Source organism: Brachyhypopomus gauderio, chromosome 9 (assembly GCF_052324685.1).
Source record: "Brachyhypopomus gauderio isolate BG-103 chromosome 9, BGAUD_0.2, whole genome shotgun sequence".
In the NCBI taxonomy this organism is placed as follows: Eukaryota; Metazoa; Chordata; class Actinopteri; order Gymnotiformes; family Hypopomidae; genus Brachyhypopomus; species Brachyhypopomus gauderio.
Genome location: NC_135219.1, coordinates 7,863,820 through 7,884,701, shown reverse-complemented (window position 1 = coordinate 7,884,701; position 20,882 = coordinate 7,863,820). Strand labels below are relative to the sequence as shown.

The following is a 20,882-nucleotide window of genomic DNA, read 5'->3' as shown; positions in this document are numbered from 1 at the left end:
GCAGAGCTTCAGTTGCCGTGCTCACATGTGACTTGTTGGAGAAACTCCGCAGGCCCTGGTGATGGTTATGCTAGTGAGGAAAGACACAAGCACGTTTTACCAACAGAGGATTTACACATGGGTGCACAGTCTGTAACCATAAGAGCAGGACCAACACAAACACAGATAAGGGTTTCATTCTCGGATTTAGCAATCCTTTTGTCAAAGTGCTTTCACACAAACTTATAAGGATCTGTTTAAATTTGAGCTTCACGCAAGGCCAACATTCAAGGTGTTGAAACGCGGCAGGCAAAGCGACAGATCATAAATCACATGACCCCTCTCTGGCATGTTGAGAAGTTGTTGATGCAAAAAAAAAAAAAAAAAAAGGTTCCTTTTTCCTAGTGAGTTATGGAGAAACTAATGTGAAAATCCAGCAGTTTGCAGTCTGTGTGTTTGGAGTGTGGCGAGGGGCCCCAGGCGCCATTATTTAAACATGGACGAATGTGACGAGCACATACTGCAGACCCAACCAGTGAGCAAGGCTCCGGAAATCTGTTCAACGGGAACGCGGCCCTTTCCTCCACGGCCAGCGAGCCGGCTGTCTGATGAGAAGCCGAAGTTGCGGAGACGCTGCGTGAGACGGGAGGGGTTGAGATGCACGATGATGATCCCACTCGCTCGCTCCTCACGGCACATTACTCACTTTGTCTCACATCTTTGCCCTTTTCGCTGTCGGTTAGGATCGAACTGCTGCACCCGGCTGATGCGTGTGTTTCCTAGAGGAGCCCTGGGCCGTGTGCCCTGCCCCCCCGTGGAGCGTCTCACCTCACGCTCCCTCCTTCTCCTTCTCCCCCACAGGCACATGAGCAGCCATGACCAAGTTATACGAGTTCAACTGGCAGAAGCACGTCCCCGATTTCCTGCAGGAAGGCGCTGTGTTCGACCGATTCGACGAGGTAAATCCACGCGGGTTTTTTCTTTGGCCACTTAGAAAAATTCTCGCATAGTAATGGTGCAGTATAGAATTGTATTATTATTATTTTTATAATATTATTATCTGGGGAGCTGGGAAAATTTTTATGAATAAAACTTGGTAATAATCTGAGAAATTCCAATAACACTAAATTTTATAGCATCCTAGATCTTTTTTTTTTTTTTTTTAAGTTTCCTTTAGTTAAAAGAACAAGTAATTTTACATTGTGCAAGTATACGCATAGAGATTTAGTGCATGAGAATACAAGTGTTTGTTTCTGCATTGCTTCAAGTCTCTCTGTGCTGAAGCCTCTCTGTGCTGAAGCTTCTGAAGCTTGGTGCTTGTAGAAAATCCCATCATGCTCCTCCCAGTCCTGTTATTGTCAGGCGGAACCCAGAGTTGGTCTGCACATGCACACCAGACCATCCAAACCTTCAGCGTCCCCAATGTCCCTCTGGGTCTCAGAAGTACGACGGAAAACATCCCCCATGTGATCTGTCCCCTCAGCCAATCGTCCCCCATGTGATCTGTCCTCTCAGCCAATCGTCCCCCATGTGATCTGTCCTCTCAGCCAATCGTCCCCTACGTGATCTGTCCCCTCAGCTAATCGTCCCCTACGTGATCTGTCCCCTCAGCCAATCGTCCCCTATGTGATCTGTCCCCTCAGCCAATCGTCCCCTATGTGATCTGTCCCCTCAGCCAATCGTCCCCTACGTGATCTGTCCCCTCAGCCAATCGTCCCTTTCTTGATCTGTCCCCTCAGCCAATCGTCCCTTTCTTGATCTGTCCCCTCAGCCAATCGTCCCCTACGTGATCTGTCCCCTCAGCCAATCGTCCCCTACGTGATCTGTCCCCTCAGCCAATCATCCCCTACGTGATCTGTCCCCTCAGCCAATCGTCCCTTTCTTGATCTGTCCCCTCAGCTAATCATACCCCATGTCAAATATCAAATATATTTGTTCAGCGCTTTTCACAACATATGTTGTCACAAAGCGCTTTACAGGATTTACAAGGTTAACAATACTATGGGTCCAAATCATCCCCTATGTAATCTGTCCCCTCAGCCAATCATCCCCTACGTGATCTGTCCCCTCAGCCAATGGTCCCCTACGTGATCTGTCCCCTCAGCCAATGGTCCCCTACGTGATCTGTCCCCTCAGCCAATCGTCCCCTACGTGATCTGTCCCCTCAGCCAATCGTCCCTTTCTTGATCTGTCCCCTCAGCCAATTGTCCTCTATGCGCTCTGTCCTCTCAGCCAATCGTCTCCTACGTGCTCTGTCCCCTCAGCAAATCGTCTCCTACGTGCTCTGTGCCCTCCCTGACTTTCCTTCACGCCCCCCTAACTCCATCTCATCGCTTCATCAGGCTGATGTGGTACCGGCCGCCCCGCCGTCCTCTGGGGGGAGGGTAAACACGCTCATCCTGGCCCGACGAGTGAGGGAGATCGGCCCGGCAGTTTCTCATCTTCACCGTAACGCGGTTCTGGCCAGGCAGGCCTTGTTCTCTATGTGCGAGATCAAAGTGGATTTTTCATTTGGGACCAAGAGTGCAAACCCATTACAACATATAACATATAACACTTTATACCGCTGGAGAGTCCAGACGCCCTCCCGTCCTGATCTGTACGCATGACCCAACACTCATCCTTCCAGGTGGATAATTACATGCTGAGTTAAATGGCACCTGAGTGAACAGAGCTGACGGGTGTCATGGCTAAGGCATCGTTGCTATGCTCAGTTGCCTATCTTGAAATCTCGAGAATTATGGGGGAAAATTGCGAACACTGTGCAGTATTGTTAACCGAGTTTCCCTGCAGGGGTACATGTGTCTTGATTAACACCGCAGATGCTTAGCACAGGAATGAGGATGTAAATAAGAAGAGGATCTTGTGGAGACCAGTTACGGTTCATCCTGATCCCACAGAGCAGCAGACGGTGAAACCGTGGAGCCGTCCACCATCTTGGCTCTGGCCGTTGCCTTGAAGGGCATTCACAGTGTGCTCATTATCCGAGCTCATGGGTGGCCACTTGCATTGATGACACTCGAGTTTATTAGCGCTTCGACCATTAACATCCTCTAGTAATCCTCGTGTGTGATGCACACGACCACTTCATCTGCAGAGCAGATGGGACCACCTAGACGAGTGACGAGGGGTAGGCAGGGCCGGCGGGGACTGACGAAGGCGTGTGAGGGTTTAGCTTTGCTTAACTTCCTCCACAACCACACACCGCTGCTGCAGACTCATCTAATTGGCTTTTTGCTAGCGTAATATTCCGGAGCGTAGGCACGGACGCCATCCTCTTTGACTCCGTGTATAAACCTCTGAGAGAAGCCAAGGATGCACGGCCTTCTCCCCCTTGACTCCCTCTTGCTTTTACCAAGGTAATTAAATGGCCAGGATCTATTAGCAACTCGATTCTTCCTCCCTCGCTGGTAGGAACGTTCAGATCCATCGCTCACGCGCACCCCGGGGGACTCTGGAGGCTGGAGCTGGAGGCGTGTGGTGCCCACGGCCACCTCGTGCTTCCCTTAGCTCGTCCTGCCCCCCCTCCACAAGCCTGCACTGTTGGTCATCAGTCAGGGAGCACACTTATGAACGTCTGCGTTCCTTATGAACGTCTGCAGTGAACGTTTACAAAAAGACGTCCCACTTAGGACCTTTTAACGGAATTCACATTTGCCCCTTTGTGTATTTTTTCAGTGTATGAACCAATGAGCGCATTGACTGAAAATCTTGATCTCGTGCAAAGACTCATGAAGGAGTTGAATGTGGACACAGGCGAACGCTGCTCTAGACAAGAATAGTGTTTTTATTGGAGAATCACCACTGCCTGTAATTTATTCCATTACTTGGGCTCAGTTAATGTGTGTGATCGCACACTCGCAGAGTCTGTTATAAGTCAATTACAAGTCCATCATGTTAATGTATTATGTGTTAAAATCTCTATCAGCTTTGGTTTCTTCCAAAAAGCTGTTTTGGAGATCCAAATGTACAGAATGAGGAAGCATGAAGGGTCTCGCAGGCTCTGGGCCCTGCTGGTACGCTGAGGACCTAACCCTGTCCTACCCTACCCTAACCCCAACCTACCCAACCCTAACCCTAACCTACCCAACCCTAACCCAGGTTCTGGGCCCTGCTGGTACGCTGAGGGCCTAACCCTGACCTACCCTAACCTAACCTACCCTAACCCCAACCTACCCAACCCTAACCTACCTAACCCTAACCCAGGCTCTGGGCCCTGCTGGTACGCTGAGGGCCTAACCCTGACCTACCCTACCCTAACTCCAACCTACCCAATCCTAACCCTAACCTACCCAACCCTAACCAAGGCTCTGGGCCCTGCTGGTACGCTGAGGGCCTAACCCTGACCTACCCTAACCTACCCAACACTAACCCCAACCTACCCAACCCTAACACCAACCCTAACCCCAACCTACCCTACCCTAACCCAAACCTACCATACACTAACCCTACCCTACTTTCCCTAACCCTTACCCTACCCAAACCCTAACCTACCCTAACCTAACCCTAACCCTACCCCTAACCTACTCTAACCCTAACCAACCCTACCCTAACCCTAACCCCTGCTGGTACGCTGAGGGCGTAGCCCTAACCCTACCCTAACCCTAGGCCTTTCTCTCGCTCTCTTGCTAACTGTGGCCTGTAGCTCTGGACAGAGCTCTCCTCATGTTTCATGTTCTTAAATCACTTATCTAATGTTGCACGAAACGACACCCATAACTGGGGACGTTTTTAACGGACATTGCAGAGTATGCTCGAGAAACATGAGCAGCGGTTGCAACCTGCTTAGCAGATAATGAACTGATTTTGATAATGGCGTTCAAAGACTAGCACTCGCGCCTTAGCGTCTGATTTCATCAAGCCGGGCATTGTCGTTGCTAACCCCCATGGATTAGTTTTCCATAAACAAAACCAGTGAACAAATCACATCATTCATCAGTGCCTTCAAAGGTTTGAGGTGCACCTGTGTATGTCCCACGGATCCTAGATCTGTGTGTTCTGTCTATACAATGCTTAATCATCTGTGGAGTTAACCGCTTGTGTCTAAAGCTGTTGTTTAATTTCACCCTGATTAAAAACCTCAGTTTTCCCTCCACACATGTGAACAAGACTTATCTGGTGGCTGAACTTGAGAATGATTTGCATCTGTATCATGGGTAGCTGTGTACATGTTGCTTCTCTCTCTCTCTCTGCCTGTTATATTAAGCTCTGCTTGAGTACTGCAGCAGGCCTCAAGACTGAGACTTATATCCTCATTAGAATATGAATTAGCACCACACCTAAGCCATTCTTGGCTAGAACCAATTAACCAGTTTGCTTGTTTTTGAGCAGTTTTAGTCACATTTCCGTTTTGTTTTTTTTCTTTTTGAAAACTTGCTGAATGTTGTTGAACAGCTTGAATACTTTGTGTGTTTCTAAAGTGACAGTAGGGATAAGATGAGAATAAGGACCTTGCTTTATTAACAGGAGTGATCAGGCCTTAACAACCTAACACTAGTTACCTAACCCTAACACTAGTTACCTAACCCTAGTTACCTAACCTTAACACTAGTTTCCTAACCCTAACCCTAGTTACCTAACCTTAACACTAGTTACCTAACCCTAACACTAGTTACCTAACCCTAACACTAGTTACCTAACCCTAACACTAGTTACCTAACCCTAACACTAGTTTCCTAACCCTAACACTAGTTTCCTAACCCTAACCCTAGTTTCCTAACCCTAACACTAGTTACTTAACCCTTACCCTAACCCTAGTTCCCTAACCTTAACCCTAGTTCCCTAACCCTAGTTCATTAACCCTAGTTGCCTAACCCTTACACTAGTTCCCTAACCCTACTTCCCTAACCCAAACCCTAGTTCCTTAACCCTAGTTCCCTAACCCTTTGTTTGAGATGGGTGCCAGTGAATCTGGGAATCCAGCGCTGGGTTTCGCCCTGTGTTTTAATGTTCTTCAGCCGAACCAAGCTGGAATGGAAGCTGGCCATCTTGGGGCTCTCCTGTGCTAAACACGCCTGATGTTGGTGCATGTGCGAGATGCACACTGCTGCACAACAGGGCCCACAGGTCCAGGGGGCCAGTAAGGGTCGTGGAGTGTGAATGGTGAGGGCTTTCTGCTGTGGTGTGCCAACCAGCACTGTGCACGTGCCACATGACACCGAGTCAGGACCCAGACACTTGGAGATGAGCACGGACGGAAGGCCGCCAGCCCGCAGCCTGTACTGGCCTGGCTGGGCGGTGATCGCGAGGTTCAGCAGCGGTCATGTGGCCAATTGGCTGATCCCGCGTGACCTCAGAACATAGCGAAGGGAGTGGACAAAAGCTGTGCGATGTGGAGATGCGTACTATTTTTAGGAAATATTACCATTATTTTTTACCAAAAAATTTTTGTTTATAGTCATTGGATCATGTAACTTTGTGTAAAAAAAAAAAAAAAAATACTAATAAATCCATCTGCAATGTCTGATGCTCGTTAGGATTTCAGCATTAACAGATAATGCATTCATACAGTGCTACAGCACTAGCATCAATCCCCAGGTGGGTGTAAATTTATCTATCTGAGACCCACCATCCTGGGGCCTGTGGCTACTGTAGACCTGTTCTCCCACCTCGGAGCACGATTGGTGGTCAACATCACCCGGGCCTTCTTCCAAAATCTATAAGAACTAGATTATAACGCTAATAGTTTAGAACGCTAATAGTTTAGAGCACTAATAGATTAGAGCGCTAATAGATTAGAACGCTAATAGAATCAGCACTTCCAGTTGTTACTGGAATGTCAGCAGCTTCGGTTGTTTTGCAGAAGCGTTGTGGAAGCGTGCCCAGATATGACGTGACTGGAAGCTCGACGGTAGTCACTGAGGAGCCTGTGTTCACGGCCAGGCGCCGGCAACGCTCCCATGGACTGTTCTGTGGGTTGCTTCCGGTCCCTCAAGGCCTCCGCATAATAGTGGGGGGCCTGGAGTGTCAATAGCGAGGGTTTTTTGTTCTGGTGTGCCAGCAGTGGTGGGGGGGCTTTGTGTTCAGGTGTTTGTGCCTTATAAAACGGTGAACCTTGGCCTCTGAAACGGCTCTCCTCTCTTCCACAGGACTCGTTCGTCTTTGAGTCTGGCTGCCTTTTCAAAGTCGATGACTTTGGATTCTTTCTCACATGGAAAAGCGACGGAAAGGTACGAGTATTGTGTTTGTTTTAATTACATTCCTTTTTTTTGTGCTTATGCCTAATCAATGGAAGCAAGAAAACTAATTATGAAGATTACATTGTGTTTTACGTGCTTATTGTCTAGAAATCATAATACAGTGCGACCAGCGCCATGTGAAGCTCTGGAGAACTGTCCCTTCTCACAGCTGGTCCAGTGTGGTGTACTCGGTCTAATGTGTAACAGGATATAGCTCCCAACTAATCACATTGCTCCCCCTCTATTAGCGGGACGGCAGCATGTTGAAATGCAATGTGGAAGGGCTTCCATCATTTATCCTCTCTTGCAGGAGGGCCAGGTTCTAGAATGTTCCATGATCAACAGCGTCCGTGCTGGAACGGTGCCAAAGGTGAGGACTACAAGTCCCTTCGTTGAGGGTCTTCCACGTAAATCACCTCTCGGCTTCCTAAAAACTGCCCCTTTCCTTTAGTGTAGTTTAACGGCCAAACTCAACGGACTTTTATCGCTTGTTACGAATAATGGTGGTTTGGTTGGTTTGTATTTCTGCCTGTTGAGGCAGTGGGAACTAGTTAGTGCGGCAGCTACACTGCAGGGACACTTAAAAGTCAAGAGCCACGTAGAACTCTTCTTTTGTTTGTATTGGCACTTCCATCTAATGCTATCAGCCATCAGAGATGACCTAGCGTTGTCTCCTGGTCTCAAATATTGACCTATCACAGTCATTGAACCATCCTGCTTCTGTCTAGTGTTTGCCTTTCTTTACACGGTCTGAATAATGGAAAGTCCCACTCTCCAGATCGGAGTAATGTCGCATGGACGCCTCTCATAGACTTGTGTGTGTGTGTGTGTGTGTGTGTGTAGGAGGGCCTATGAAAGTAGATCAGAAGGTGGTGTTTGTGGTGTTTGCCTGGAGGCATACTGTTATGCTGTCTTCTCTCTGTTTGGTGACAAGTTGTGTATCAGCCAGCAGTGGGCCACAAACAGAACAAACCCAGCTCATGAGTCATTGTCTGTCGCTGTGCATGAAGGGTGTACCATATCCCTCATCCTCACTAGATTACACCCTTATTAGCCTGCTTTGTTTTGCTAATTCAATAACAAAGCTTTATTATTGTTATTATTATTATTAGTGGAGAATTAATGGAGCTTCAATTTTTGAATCATGATCTTGGATGCTTTGCAGTTTTGAGTCATGATCTTAGATCTTGGATGCGTCGTGTCCTCTGCAGTTTAGCCCTGGGAGTTTCTGAATGTGTCATCAACTGAATGTGAATGTATCCTGACGTTCTGTGGTTAAGCAGCATCTCAGGAGACCATGGTAATAGCGTCATGGAAGACCTGCAGTCTGTGTGGTAATAGTGTCATGGAAGACCTGCAGTCTGTGTGGTAATAGTGTCATGGAAGACCTGCAGTCTGTGTGGTAATAGTGTCATGGAAGACCTGCAGTCTGTGTGGTAATAGCGTCATGGAAGACCTGCAGTCTGTGTGGTAATAGCGTCATGGAAGACCTGCAGTCTGTGTGGTAATAGCGTCATGGAAGACCTGCAGTCTGTGTGGTAATAGCGTCATGGAAGACCTGCAGTCTGTGTGGTAATAGCGTCATGGAAGACCTGCAGTCTGTGTGGTAATAGCGTCATGGAAGACCTGCAGTCTGTGTGGTAATAGCGTCATGGAAGACCTGCAGTCTGTGTGGTAATAGCGTCATGGAAGACCTGCAGTCTGTGTGGTAATAGCGTCATGGAAGACCTGCAGTCTGTGTGGTAATAGTGTCATGGAAGACCTGCAGTCTGTGTGGTAATAGCGTCATGGAAGACCTGCAGTCTGTGTGGTAATAGCGTCATGGAAGACCTGCAGTCTGTGTGGTAATAGTGTCATGGAAGACCTGCAGTCTGTGTGGTAATAGTGTCATGGAAGACCTGCAGTCTGTGTGGTAATAGTGTCATGGAAGACCTGCAGTCTGTGTGGTAATAGCGTCATGGAAGACCTGCAGTCTGTGTGGTAATAGCGTCATGGAAGACCTGCAGTCTGTGTGGTAATAGCGTCATGGAAGACCTGCAGTCTGTGTGGTAATAGCGTCATGGAAGACCTGCAGATCTGCCGATTCATGACGCTCACGTAGCGATGACAGTTCTGCTGTTAACATGCTAATGCTCAACTGCCATGTCAATAGGATTGAAAGATGGCGCAGGGTTTTATGACCTATAGCAGGAGGTGAAAGCCACATATAGACGAGAAAATGTTTCAGTGGAGATGTGAGTAATCATAATTTGACATGTGAGCAAGTTGGACTCTGTATTTACTATTTGGATAATCATTACAGCAACTGTAATGTTTACAACAACAGCGATATACTATTGGTGACATTTATCCAAAATGTGATCTTTCATGTCCACTAAAAAAAATGTGCATACTGCTGTTCTCTTGTTACTTTCATCCAGCTGGACTCTGAGGGTTAATTCAGCGCTAGAGATTAGGTCTGGGTTTTTTTTGTTTTTTGTTTTTCTGAAGCACAGCCAAACGCTTGCTTAAGTAATAACCTGTGGCATGTTATTAGGAAGATAAACGCTAAAGCAAAGCAGCGTTGTAAAGATGGAGGGGGCTTATTGCATTTGGAGCGGCGGCAGTGACTGCCTGGTATTAGGGGCTTGACTGTGGAGTCCCAAGGAGCCAGACCAAACAATGTGATACTGCACTGTGTGTGGAGCGCGTGGCCCCAGGGTCAGAGGTCACCCGCGCCATCACATCTGCTCCATCGTCCTGCTTCCACAGGACTCAAAGATCCTGGCGTCCCTGGAGGTGGCGGGGAGGGCGGAGGGAGACCTCGATGGCTGCATCATCACCGTGTGCAGCGGGCCGGACCTGGTCAACCTCAGCTTCATGTACATGGTGGCCGACACCGCCGACACCGCCAAGGTAACCGTTACCACAGCACATCGCTATGGAAACCTCAGCTTTAACTAGGCTGCATGACAAATGGGTAAACAGAGTGTGATTTAGGACAGTGTAATAAAGATGGATGCAGGAGCGCCGGTGAGTGTCCAGTGTCCAGCGCCGGTGTTGGTCCACCTGTAAAGGTTCAGTCATCCATGAGGGATTTCTGATGGGATGCACAGCATAGGTGATCAGTGGCACCTAGAGGACCCTTTTCACTCACTCACTCACACATACACACACACACACACACACGCACGCACGTGCGCGCACACACACACACACACACACACACACACACACACACGCTAGCCAGATGGGTATGCTGAGCCTTCCATTCTTCATGCTATTTGTTTGGGCAGTATGAGAACACGGGGAGGGGGCTTTTGGGTAGTATGAGAACACGGGGAGGGGGCTTTTGGGTAGTATGAGAACACGGGGAGGGGGCTTTTGGGCAGTATGAGAACACGGGGAGGGGGCTTTTGGGCAGTATGAGAACACGGGGAGGGGGCTTTTGGGCAGTATGAGAACACGGGGAGGGGGCTTTTGGGTAGTATGAGAACACGGGGAGGGGGCTTTTGGGTAGTATGAGAACACGGGGAGGGGGCTTTTGGGCAGTATGAGAACATGAGGAGGGGGCTTTTGGGCAGTATGAGAACATGAGGAGGGGGCTTTTGGGCAGTATGAGAACACGAGGAGGGGGCTTTTGGGCAGTATGAGAACACGAGGAGGGGGCTTTTGGGCAGTATGAGAACATGAGGAGGGGGCTTTTGGGCAGTATGAGAACACGAGGAGGGGGCTCTTTGACAGTCTGAGAACAGGAGGAGGGGTTTTTTGGGCAGTCTGGGCTTGGCACAGCTTGCAGAGGAGGAAACCCTCACAATGCATAATCAGACTCCGCTCAGGGCCAACTGATTGATGTCGAACTGGGGCTGCATATGAGTCACAGTGCCATCTAGTGGATACTGGGAGAACAGACTCAGATGATGGGTACATGCCTCAATGTATTGCATGTATTGAATTATATATTAACATAATGACATCTCTGTAGTTTATTTTAGGAAGTCTCACATGACCTTGGTTTTTGTTCCTAAAGGGCAGTGATGATGATGCACTGCAAAACACTTTTCCCACGTTTCCCCAAAGGTCATAAATGAGCTACAGACAACTGTACTTCTCTACTCAAAATAATATGATTCATTTGTCTTCATAAATAATGCAGTCAAGTGCCACTCTTGTCATTCATCACGTCTTTGTACAGTTATTGCCTCAAGAGAACGAGGGCTGTTCAATATTTTGTGTTACGCAGCTCTGGCTCTAGTGCTACTGTGTGAAGGACAGGAAACACAAACATTAACGCTGTCATTTGCTTTCGGGCGGCTTTATAATAGTGTTTGTTCCAGAGGCACGGACCTTTCTCAAGGATGTCCATGTGTCATCCCCACGTGTTCTTTGTGTGTGTGTGTGTGCACACGTATGTACGTGTGTGTGTGTGTGTGTGTGTGTGTGTGTGTGTGTGTGTGTGTACCAGCTCTGCGGTGTTCGTTTCTGCCTGAGGTTGCCACGGTAGCTGTCGTAGGCTAATGCGTCCTGTCTTTGTCCTGTTGCAGAGGTGGATGGAGGGCTTGAATGCTGTCGTCCACAACTTCAAGGCCAACAACGTGTCCCCCACCACCTGTCTGAAGAAGCAGTGAGTGACCACACTTCCCTCCTGCTGGGAAACTCTGCCTTCCACGGACCTGGAGACGGTGTCTGTGTCGTCTCGCCTCTGTGGCTTAAAACAAGTTTTAAGTTTTGCTAACATAAATGTAAGATGAAGTGATAGAAACCGGTCAAGGATAGAAAATAACAAATCACACAGGATACAGGACAGGTTGTCTTTCAGTCAAGCCTTGGCTAATGCAGACAGGATCATCTCAGAGGCACATGACGTTTAAACTGATGTTTGCTCTCTCTCATGACTCTTTTCCCAGAGCTCTGCTTGGGTTCACTTATACACCACTTGACAGGAAATATTTAGCACGAGTCAAGTTTCTCCGTGGTTATTCAGATCTCCTGAAAGAGCCATTCAGCTTGGACTGTCGTTTTCATATTAAATCTGATCAAAAGCTGGAAAGGACAGAGTGGGACTAGCCTGACTAGCTTTTCTCAGGAGATCATGCCTCCTGCCTCCGAGACTCTCCCTCTAAACTCCTGGGAAGACGGGTATTCTTGGCACGTTTAGGGCTGTCCTGGAAAGGCAGATTAGCTCTCCTCAAACGTTCTCTAGTCAGATCTACTCATCTGAAGATGAGAGAAACGCCAAAGCCATTACTCACCATTTGGAGAGCAATGGATAACAAAAGCTTTCAGGATTCTGCAAGTAGAGGCAACCTGAGGCACATCAGGATTCTGCAGGTAGAGGCAACCTGAGGCACTAATGTCCACTCATTTCCATTTTTTTCTTCCTCAGCTGGATGAGACTGTCCTTTCTGACCAACGTCAATGGCAAAATCCCAGTTAGAGGGTAAGTTCCCTTGTCCAAATGAAGAGGTCTCGTGAGCTCACCTGACACGCTTGGCTGAATGGGATGAAGCCGGCCTGGGTCCAGCCCGTCCTGATATCATACGTGTCTCTGCCCTTTTCCGCAGCATCACAAGGACGTTTGGCTCTGGTAAAACGGAGAAGGGGATATTCCAGGCCCTTAAAGAGCTCGGCCTTCCCAGTGGGAAGGTGTGGAGATTCCTTCATTTCCGAAATCTAACACTCTGATTTTCTAGATAATTACAATTGTTGTGTGTAATGCAGTGCAGTTAATGCACTTTTTACTCCTAATGTATGTTTTAGGGTTTTTTTTTTTGTTTGTTTGTTTGTTTATTTGCGTTTTTTTCTTCTAGAATGATGAAATTGAGCATTCAGTGTTCACCTTTGACGTCTTCTATGCCCTCACTCAAAAAATATGCCCGCGCACAGATATTGAAGAACTCTTCAAAAAGATGTACGTCCAGACAAAACGCCTAATGAAAACAGAATACTTGTGGTGATTTGTGTAGATGTTGACTGCCAAGTAGCATTCTTCCCCCTCCCTGCCATGCACTGGGGCAGAGTTGGTCAGTCGTTTTTTCTGTTTAAAATATCCACTTATATTGATGCTTGGGAGGTTGAAATCCACATTTCACATTTCTATATTTAGCATTAAATACTTGCCGTTAAGATTGATTGCCTCTGCTAAGCTAACAAAAAATATATATATATAAATAACCTAACTTGCTTACACAGTTCAACATTAACTTTATTAATGTTTCAACTAACAATAAAAGTAATCTTTAAGAACATGTATAGCCACTCCTAAAAGCCGTAGTGCGAGTAAAGGGTTTTGTGATCTCTAATCGTCTGTTCATTCTTTACCATTAGATGTTTTGTTCATTTTAATGTAACGGATTTCTCCTGATTAATTTCTTTGCAGCAATGGGGACAAAAGTGATTATTTAACTGTAGACCAGTTAGTCAGCTTTCTGAATGAAGTAAGCTCTTTATCATTCATTAACTTCTCTGTGTAACTGCTTACCCAGCTTCCCCTGCGTTTGCATGCCCCGCCCCTCTATTACCTCCCAGCCAATCGCATTGCCTTGCCTTATGTAACCATGGCTACTGTAAGGGCTGTCCTGCCCCATTGTTCCACATTCTGTTTGGCTTCTCGTGTTGTTTTTTGTTTAGTTTCTCCTGCATGTGTGTTTGCTCACTCCTGCGTGCTTTTGTCAGCCTTGAAAGCACATTAGCCCCTCCCACCCGTGAGTGTGTCTGAAGTGGGTTCCTCCAGCTCCGGGCGGCCGGCCGCGTAGGAACACCACCACCTCCTGGCCGAGTGGCACCGTTTGGCTTGCGCCCGACCCCCCCCACCCGCCCTTTCCTGCCTGCTCTGAGGGTTGGGGCTGTTTCTCCTCCTGCCTCTGCTCCCGTACACTAGACCAGGACACCGCGCCTGACGGCTTGGTTTAGATGACGGATAAATGAACGCAGCTCTCCTGTTAGATGTAGATGTTTAGATGACGGATAAACGCAGCTCTCCTGTTAGATGTAACGTATTTATGGTTCTGCCAAGTGGTCTTTTTGTTTTCTTAAGGTCACAGACGGGCTTAATGACTTGTGATCAGGCTGTAATGTTGGTGTTTGAGCTCAGCTCACGTCTGAGGCTGCTGTCTGCTGTGCTGTGTGTAGAACCAGAGAGACCCTCGCCTCAACGAGATCCTCTTCCCCTTCTACGACCCCAAACGGGTCATGCAGATCATCGAGAAGTACGAGAGAGACCAGGACTTGAAGAATAAAGGTCACTTTATTTTTTGGTTGTGTTCTTATCGAAAGATTCAAGGAAGGACTAAAAAAAGAGAAAGTGTATAAGGCGCAGAAAAGGAAGCGGAATGAAAGTGACATGCTGCCATCTAGTGGTGAACTAAACATTTGCAATTAATGTTTTTGGCTGGGAAATATTAATTGCAGCATTCAGATTGGCATTAGAATAATTAGCATCCATTTCTTATGGACGTATGTGGGGCAGCTGCTCCGTATTGGGAGCGTGTGGTCATTCTCCTGCTCCACCACCACAGGCCGCATGTCCAGTGATGGCTTCTGTCGGTACCTCATGTCCGATGAGAACGCGCCCATGTTCCTGGACCGCCTGGACCTGTACCAAGACATGGACCAGCCGTTGGCCCACTACTTCATCAGCTCGTCACACAACACCTACCTGACGGGCAGGCAGTTTGGGGGCAAGTCCTCGGTGGAGATGTACAGACAGGTTCTGCTGTCCGGCTGCAGGTACACGCCAGGATCCCCCTTCGGGGCGAAGAATCATGAGACGTGGAGAAACGTTTGTTTGGAAATTGCTGAATACACTGTGTGTGTGTGTGTGTGTGTGTGTGTGTGTGTGTGTGTGTGTGTGTGTGCGGTGTGTGTGTGTGTGTGTGTGTCGGTGTGTGTCTGTCTGTGTCGGTGTGTGTCTGTCTGTGTCGGTGTGTGTCTGTCTGTGTCGGTGTGTGTCTGTCTGTGTCCGTGTGTGTCTGTCTGTGTCCGTGTGTGTCTGTGCGCGCGTGTGTGCGCGTGTGCCTGCGTGCGTGTGTCTGCGTGTGTATGTATGTGTGTGTGCAGGTGTGTGGAGTTGGACTGTTGGGACGGTAAAGGGGAGGATCAGGAGCCCATCATCACTCATGGAAAGGCCATGTGCACCGACATCCTTTTCAAAGTGAGCACAAACACGCCATACAGAACCAATAACCAGAGACACGGCCACTCCTCCCATACAGAACCAATAACCGGAGACACGGCCACTCCTCCCATACAGAACCAATAACCGGAGACACTGCCACTCCTCCCATACAGAACCAATAACCGGAGACACGGCCACTCCTCCCATACAGAACCAATAACCGGAGACACGGCCACTCCTCCCATACAGAACCAATAACCGGAGACACGGCCACTCCTCCCATACAGAACCAATAACCGGAGACACGGCCACTCCTCCCATACAGAACCAATAACTGGAGACACGGCCACTCCTCCCATACAGAACCAATAACCGGAGACACGGCCACTCCTCCCATACAGAACCAATAACCGGAGACACGGCCACTCCTCCCATACAGAACCAATAACCGGAGGCACGGCCACTCCTCCCATACAGAACCAATAACCGGAGGCACGGCCACTCCTCCCATACAGAACCAATAACTGGAGACACGGCCACTCCTCCCATACAGAACCAATAACCGGAGGCATGGCCACTCCTCCCATACAGAACCAATAACCGGAGACACAGCCACTCCTCCCATACTGAAGACTCCTAGAAATGTGCCGTTGCTCTAGTTTGATCTCCTCTTGTAACTACATTTTGATGAGGGGTATGACAGGGATTTAGAAGCTGTTCCTTAATATGCGCTAATTTGAGGTGTTTTTATACCATCCCAGTACTATCGGAGCGTAATCGGATTCAGCTCTAATAAGTAAAGAATCGTCTAATCGGTTTAAGCGATTAATCTAATAGGCTACCTTTTTTTCCAGGATGTAATTCAAGCTATTAAAGAGACTGCGTTTGTAACATCAGAATACCCTGTTATCCTGTCTTTTGAAAACCACTGCAGGTAAGCTGAGCTTAGTGCTGGCAACAAAATAAATAAACATCCCCCCCCCTCCCTCTCTCTCCTCTAATACAGACATGGTTCACAATTTTTATTTGAAATCCTTATTATATTAGGGGAGATTATTAGGACTTAGGTTAAATCCGCTGTAATCGATGTGTTGGTGCTGACGTCTGCTAGTCTCCGCCCTTCTCTTTAGTCTCACACGTTTTACCTTAAACGTTACACGTGCACACACAGAAGGGCTGACTGGCGTGAGGACCGCCTCCAGGCTGAGACGTCTCCTGATCGGTTAATGCAGCTGAACGTTGCTCTTACAGTTTGTGGTTCCAGATTGTAATGAAGCGAAAAGTCACAGATTTCATTTCTTTCCGCTTGGCATGATTTAAACCGTATTAGCTACAACGTTTCTAAAAAGTCGCATACAGCAAATTTTTGTTGTAGTTGTGTAAATGAGAATGTTTCCCCATGTTTTTGAACCATGACCTACATATATTGCTGAGAATATATGTTGAAATGTCGTGTTGCGTTGTGTAATCACTTGTCCTGATGTTTCAGTAAACCTCAGCAATATAAGATGGCAAAGTACTGTGAGGACATCTTTGGAGACCTCTTACTCAAACAACCACTAGAGGGCTTCCCGGTATGTGTGCTCACGTCCTACACTACACAACACTCATGTATACTAACTAGTTTTATACTCATTTATACTAACTATACTAACTAGCTAGCCTTGACTAGATGTCAATGAGACTAAAAGATCTGCTCTGTTGTGTGTAGATTGAAGCTGGCCGTCCTCTCCCTTCTCCAAATGATCTCAAAAGAAAAATACTCATAAAGAACAAGCGTTTAAAGCCTGAAGTTGAGCAGAGTAAGTACCTCCGGGAGCCTCCAGCCCGCAGTGCTGCGGTGCGGTCTTGATGTTCCGGCGTTGGCTCTGGTCTTCTGGCAGACGCCTCTGCTCGTCTGTGTTTTTGGACTCACTCGCATCACTTCAAGATGTTTCCTCTGAAACTCCTGCACACTCAGTGTTCCACCATATGTATGTGTTTAATGTTATTGCCAAAACAAGCTAAAAGTGATGGTGTGTTTATTGACGTTGTTGCATGGTGTGTGTTTGTGTGTGTGTGTGTGTGTGTGTGTGTGTCTGCGTGCGCATACAGAACAATTGGAGTCATTTAAGAGACACATGGAGGCGGGGGAGACGAGTGTGCAGGCAGTAGAAGATGAGAATGAAGATGACTTGGAGAATGGTCAGTCACAGCTCTAGCTGTCAAGCCATGTCCAAAGTTTCCTCTGTGGTGAACAGTATTATGTCCAACATGCCCACATCTCGGACAGGTTCACTATTTATTTAAGGCATACAGGTTTTAAGGCATCAAGTGCAGATTGATCTTTTTCTTAAATGTATTCTATACTATGAACGTGTCATTTTCAACACACTTGATTTTGTATTTATGTGTAGTTTATACAGAACATGCTCTGAATAACCAGGATTTAATATAACATTTGACTTTTGGAAGTGTTTACTGTTTCTAAAATACATCCCAAATGTTTGCTAACAGAAATAAAGTGACGTCTATTAGAATTCTTCCCAAAACATCTGAAGATACTTGACTGTACAGTCAGTTTAACACTTTCAGAAAATTCTGGAGAGCTTTGAAGGTTCGAATGTCCCACTGGACTGTGAGCAGTTAGTGAGGTTGTTCCTGGATTAGCTGTCAGTGAGGTTGTTCCTGGATTAGCTGTCAGTGAGGTTGTTCCTGGATTAGCTGTCAGTGAGGTTGTTCCTGGATTAGCTGTCAGTAGCCGGGTTTCCATCCAAACCTTTCGAAAAAATAATGCGCAATTTCCAAGTTTCGGCAGAAAAAAATGCGAAATAAGCCTTGTTTCCATTCATTACAGTTATGCGAATAACCTTTAGATCACGTGAGAGGACGCCAAACAATAGTGGTTTTACGTCCATCTGGCAGTTACGCATTTTTGCACGTTGAGGTTTTGAAACATTTTTTTCTTTTTCTTTTCTATACATGGAGAAGTTAAATTCAATTTTTGATCTCTCCAGAACTGTTTTTGCATGCATTTGCCATCTTTACATCGCGATCATGTACAGAACCACATGACCTGAGGCATAATACGTCATCGTTTATGCGAAAAACCCTTTTCCATCCAGTTTTTCCGAATTTTGGCGATGCGATAGTCTAACTTTTCCACCTCCTCCTAGCGTAAAAATCTTTTTGCGATATTTTGGGCTTTTTTCGAATTTTGGTCTTTTTCCATCCAGCTTTTTTCATGCGCATTTTCAAAATGCGCAAAAACTCGGTGGATGGAAAACCCTCTAGTGAGGTTGTTCCTGGATTAGCTGTTAGTGAGGTTGTGCCTGGATTAGCTGTTAGTGAGGTTGTGCCTGGATTAGCTGTTAGTGAGGTTGTGCCTGGATTAGCTGTTCGTGAAGTACTGCTAGGCACACAAATGGTAGAGAACAGTGACTTTATTAAGTTGTCATCTTTTTGGTCATCTTTTAATAGCTGATGGAAAAGAAGACCCCAAACCGCGCACCATCTCTGAAGAGCACGGCGACCAAGACTCTCAGGACACCAGCATCTCCAGGAAGGAGAAGGTGGGTTGGGTTCCGACACCTGGACCTGCCGCAGGTCAGCGTGTGTCAGTGGGACCGAAGTTCATTCCGATCCTGCCGATCCTCTCAGATTCCCGATGATGAAATCACGGAGATCTCAGAGGCAACGGAAGCTGACGTGACTGACGTGTCGGAGGCTTCGGATCTCGACAACAAAAAGAAGGTCCGTAATTCCCCGCTGTAGTATGGACGCGTGAACGCTTAGCCTCATCCACCGAAGTGAACGCGTGTGTGACTGCCGAACGGTGACGTAGCTGAACTGTTGGGGGTGGTGTGACTGTAGGACATGGTGGAGGATGTCGACACTGAACAACTACTGATTGCCTCGTACAAGTATGAGGGAGCCACCACAAACATCCACCCTTACCTCTCCGCCATGGTCAACTACGCCCAGCCTGTCAAATTCCAGAGCTTTGAAAATGCTGAAGGTACAGTTGCATTCTTGTAGCCCAAAAATATAATAGCGTTGAATTGTAATTACGTGGTATTTGAAACTTGAGTAAAACTCTCTCCCCAGAGAAAAACATCCACCACCATATGTCCTCCTTCAATGAGTCAGTCGGCTTGGGCTACCTGAAGACCAACGCTATTGAGTTTGTGAAGTATCCTTCTACTGCACTGCATGAGGTTGCCTTTCCTTCTTTTCCCCAGGAGATGGCGATGTTGTGCAGTTTGGAAAATCCTTCATTTGTTTGAATGATCCCCCATCTCCATCATTCCTAGAAGTTAAACAACTAGTATGATGCATTGCATCAGTTTTTCATTCATTCATCATAAACGTCACTTCAGTGGAGTCTTAATCTTTGGTCCGAGTCTCCCTGCTGTGAGGGAATTCCAGAACTCCCTTTCATTCACACAGTGCCTTGTTCTGTGTTCTGGGTTCTGAACCACTGGCCCGGTCGCACCCCTAACCTTTAACCTTTAACCTCACCACGTGCCTTTTCCTCATCTGCCAACTCTCAGCTACAACAAGAGGCAGATGAGCCGGATCTACCCCAAAGGAGGCCGCGTGGACTCCAGTAACTACATGCCTCAGATCTTCTGGAACGCCGGCTGCCAGATGGTGTCTCTGAACTTCCAGACCCCAGGTAGCACCTCCACACGGGGCCCCTCACCAGTGCCACCAGCCCTAAAGTGGGAAGAGTGATGCCATGTGGGGGCATGGATGTGCAAAGCCCACAGGGGCACTCACGAACATTGACACATGATGCAGGCACATAGACCTACATGCAGGTCCACACATACTTTGTTAGACAGGAATGTGGATCAAAGGCCTTTATAAAGCACTTCCTATATGCCTGAACTTGATCTACATATATATATATATATATATGTCATATTATATTATTATATATTAGTCATGCCCGAAAGTATTCATACCCCTGGCAAATTTTGACTTAAATTTACTTTTATTTAACCAGAAATTATATATTTGACTGGAAATGACACAGGCATCTCCCAGGAGATAATACGATGATGTAGAAGAGGCATCATTGTGGGAAAAAATATTTCTTAGCTTTTATTCACATTTGAACAAAAAATGGCATCCCTCCCCATTCCAATCCCTTTTAATGTACAGTATGTAGGCTTACAAATTCATGTTGAACTGAATAAACCGTTGAACACGAGTAGCCTACATTTTATTGAGCATGTTTTTTTTTCTTCACGTATCAAAGTAGAACAGCTTCCTCAAGCAGTCATTGATGCATTTTGGAAACAGGAGATGAGCCCCTGGTCTAATGCACCCTCTGTATTAAGAAACCCTATCTCAAAAACGGACTTTTAGTCATTACTTGTGTAGCACGCATTTTAATATAGATTAATCTAGATTAATTTCAAGATTTCAGTGAGATTAATCTAGATTTAAAAAATTCATCTACGCCCACCCCTATATATATATATATATATATATATATATATATATATATATATATATATATATATATATAGCAGAAAGGCACAACACCGGGTCTTGGTGCTGGCCGCACAGCGGGGCATCTCATTCAGCAGAGATCCACATCGCTGCTTTTAATGCAGCCAGTGCTGAATTCCAGTGTTAGG

General features: G+C 46.9%; 1 protein-coding gene across 9 annotated transcripts in view; it reads left to right on the top strand.

Annotated features, from left to right (window-relative positions):
• The window catches only part of plcb4b (phospholipase C, beta 4b), a 48,668-nt gene that overhangs the window by 14,264 nt on the left and 13,522 nt on the right, over positions 1–20,882 (top strand). For all 9 annotated transcript variants that reach the window (XR_013133159.1, XM_077016799.1, XM_077016798.1 and 6 more), the window contains 21 exons: positions 841–938; positions 7,068–7,148; positions 7,468–7,527; positions 9,909–10,052; positions 11,681–11,760; positions 12,523–12,576; positions 12,701–12,782; positions 12,947–13,047; positions 13,516–13,573; positions 14,268–14,376; positions 14,654–14,864; positions 15,195–15,288; positions 16,107–16,186; positions 16,742–16,826; positions 16,964–17,054; positions 17,347–17,436; positions 18,712–18,803; positions 18,892–18,984; positions 19,105–19,249; positions 19,339–19,423; positions 19,785–19,909. Coding sequence is in view for 8 of the 9 variants with exons in the window: in XM_077016799.1 (XP_076872914.1) it covers positions 855–938; positions 7,068–7,148; positions 7,468–7,527; positions 9,909–10,052; positions 11,681–11,760; positions 12,523–12,576; positions 12,701–12,782; positions 12,947–13,047; positions 13,516–13,573; positions 14,268–14,376; positions 14,654–14,864; positions 15,195–15,288; positions 16,107–16,186; positions 16,742–16,826; positions 16,964–17,054; positions 17,347–17,436; positions 18,712–18,803; positions 18,892–18,984; positions 19,105–19,249; positions 19,339–19,423; positions 19,785–19,909 (2,044 nt within the window). In the remaining variant the exon portion in view is untranslated. The remainder of the gene's footprint in view (positions 1–840; positions 939–7,067; positions 7,149–7,467; positions 7,528–9,908; positions 10,053–11,680; positions 11,761–12,522; positions 12,577–12,700; positions 12,783–12,946; positions 13,048–13,515; positions 13,574–14,267; positions 14,377–14,653; positions 14,865–15,194; positions 15,289–16,106; positions 16,187–16,741; positions 16,827–16,963; positions 17,055–17,346; positions 17,437–18,711; positions 18,804–18,891; positions 18,985–19,104; positions 19,250–19,338; positions 19,424–19,784; positions 19,910–20,882) is intronic.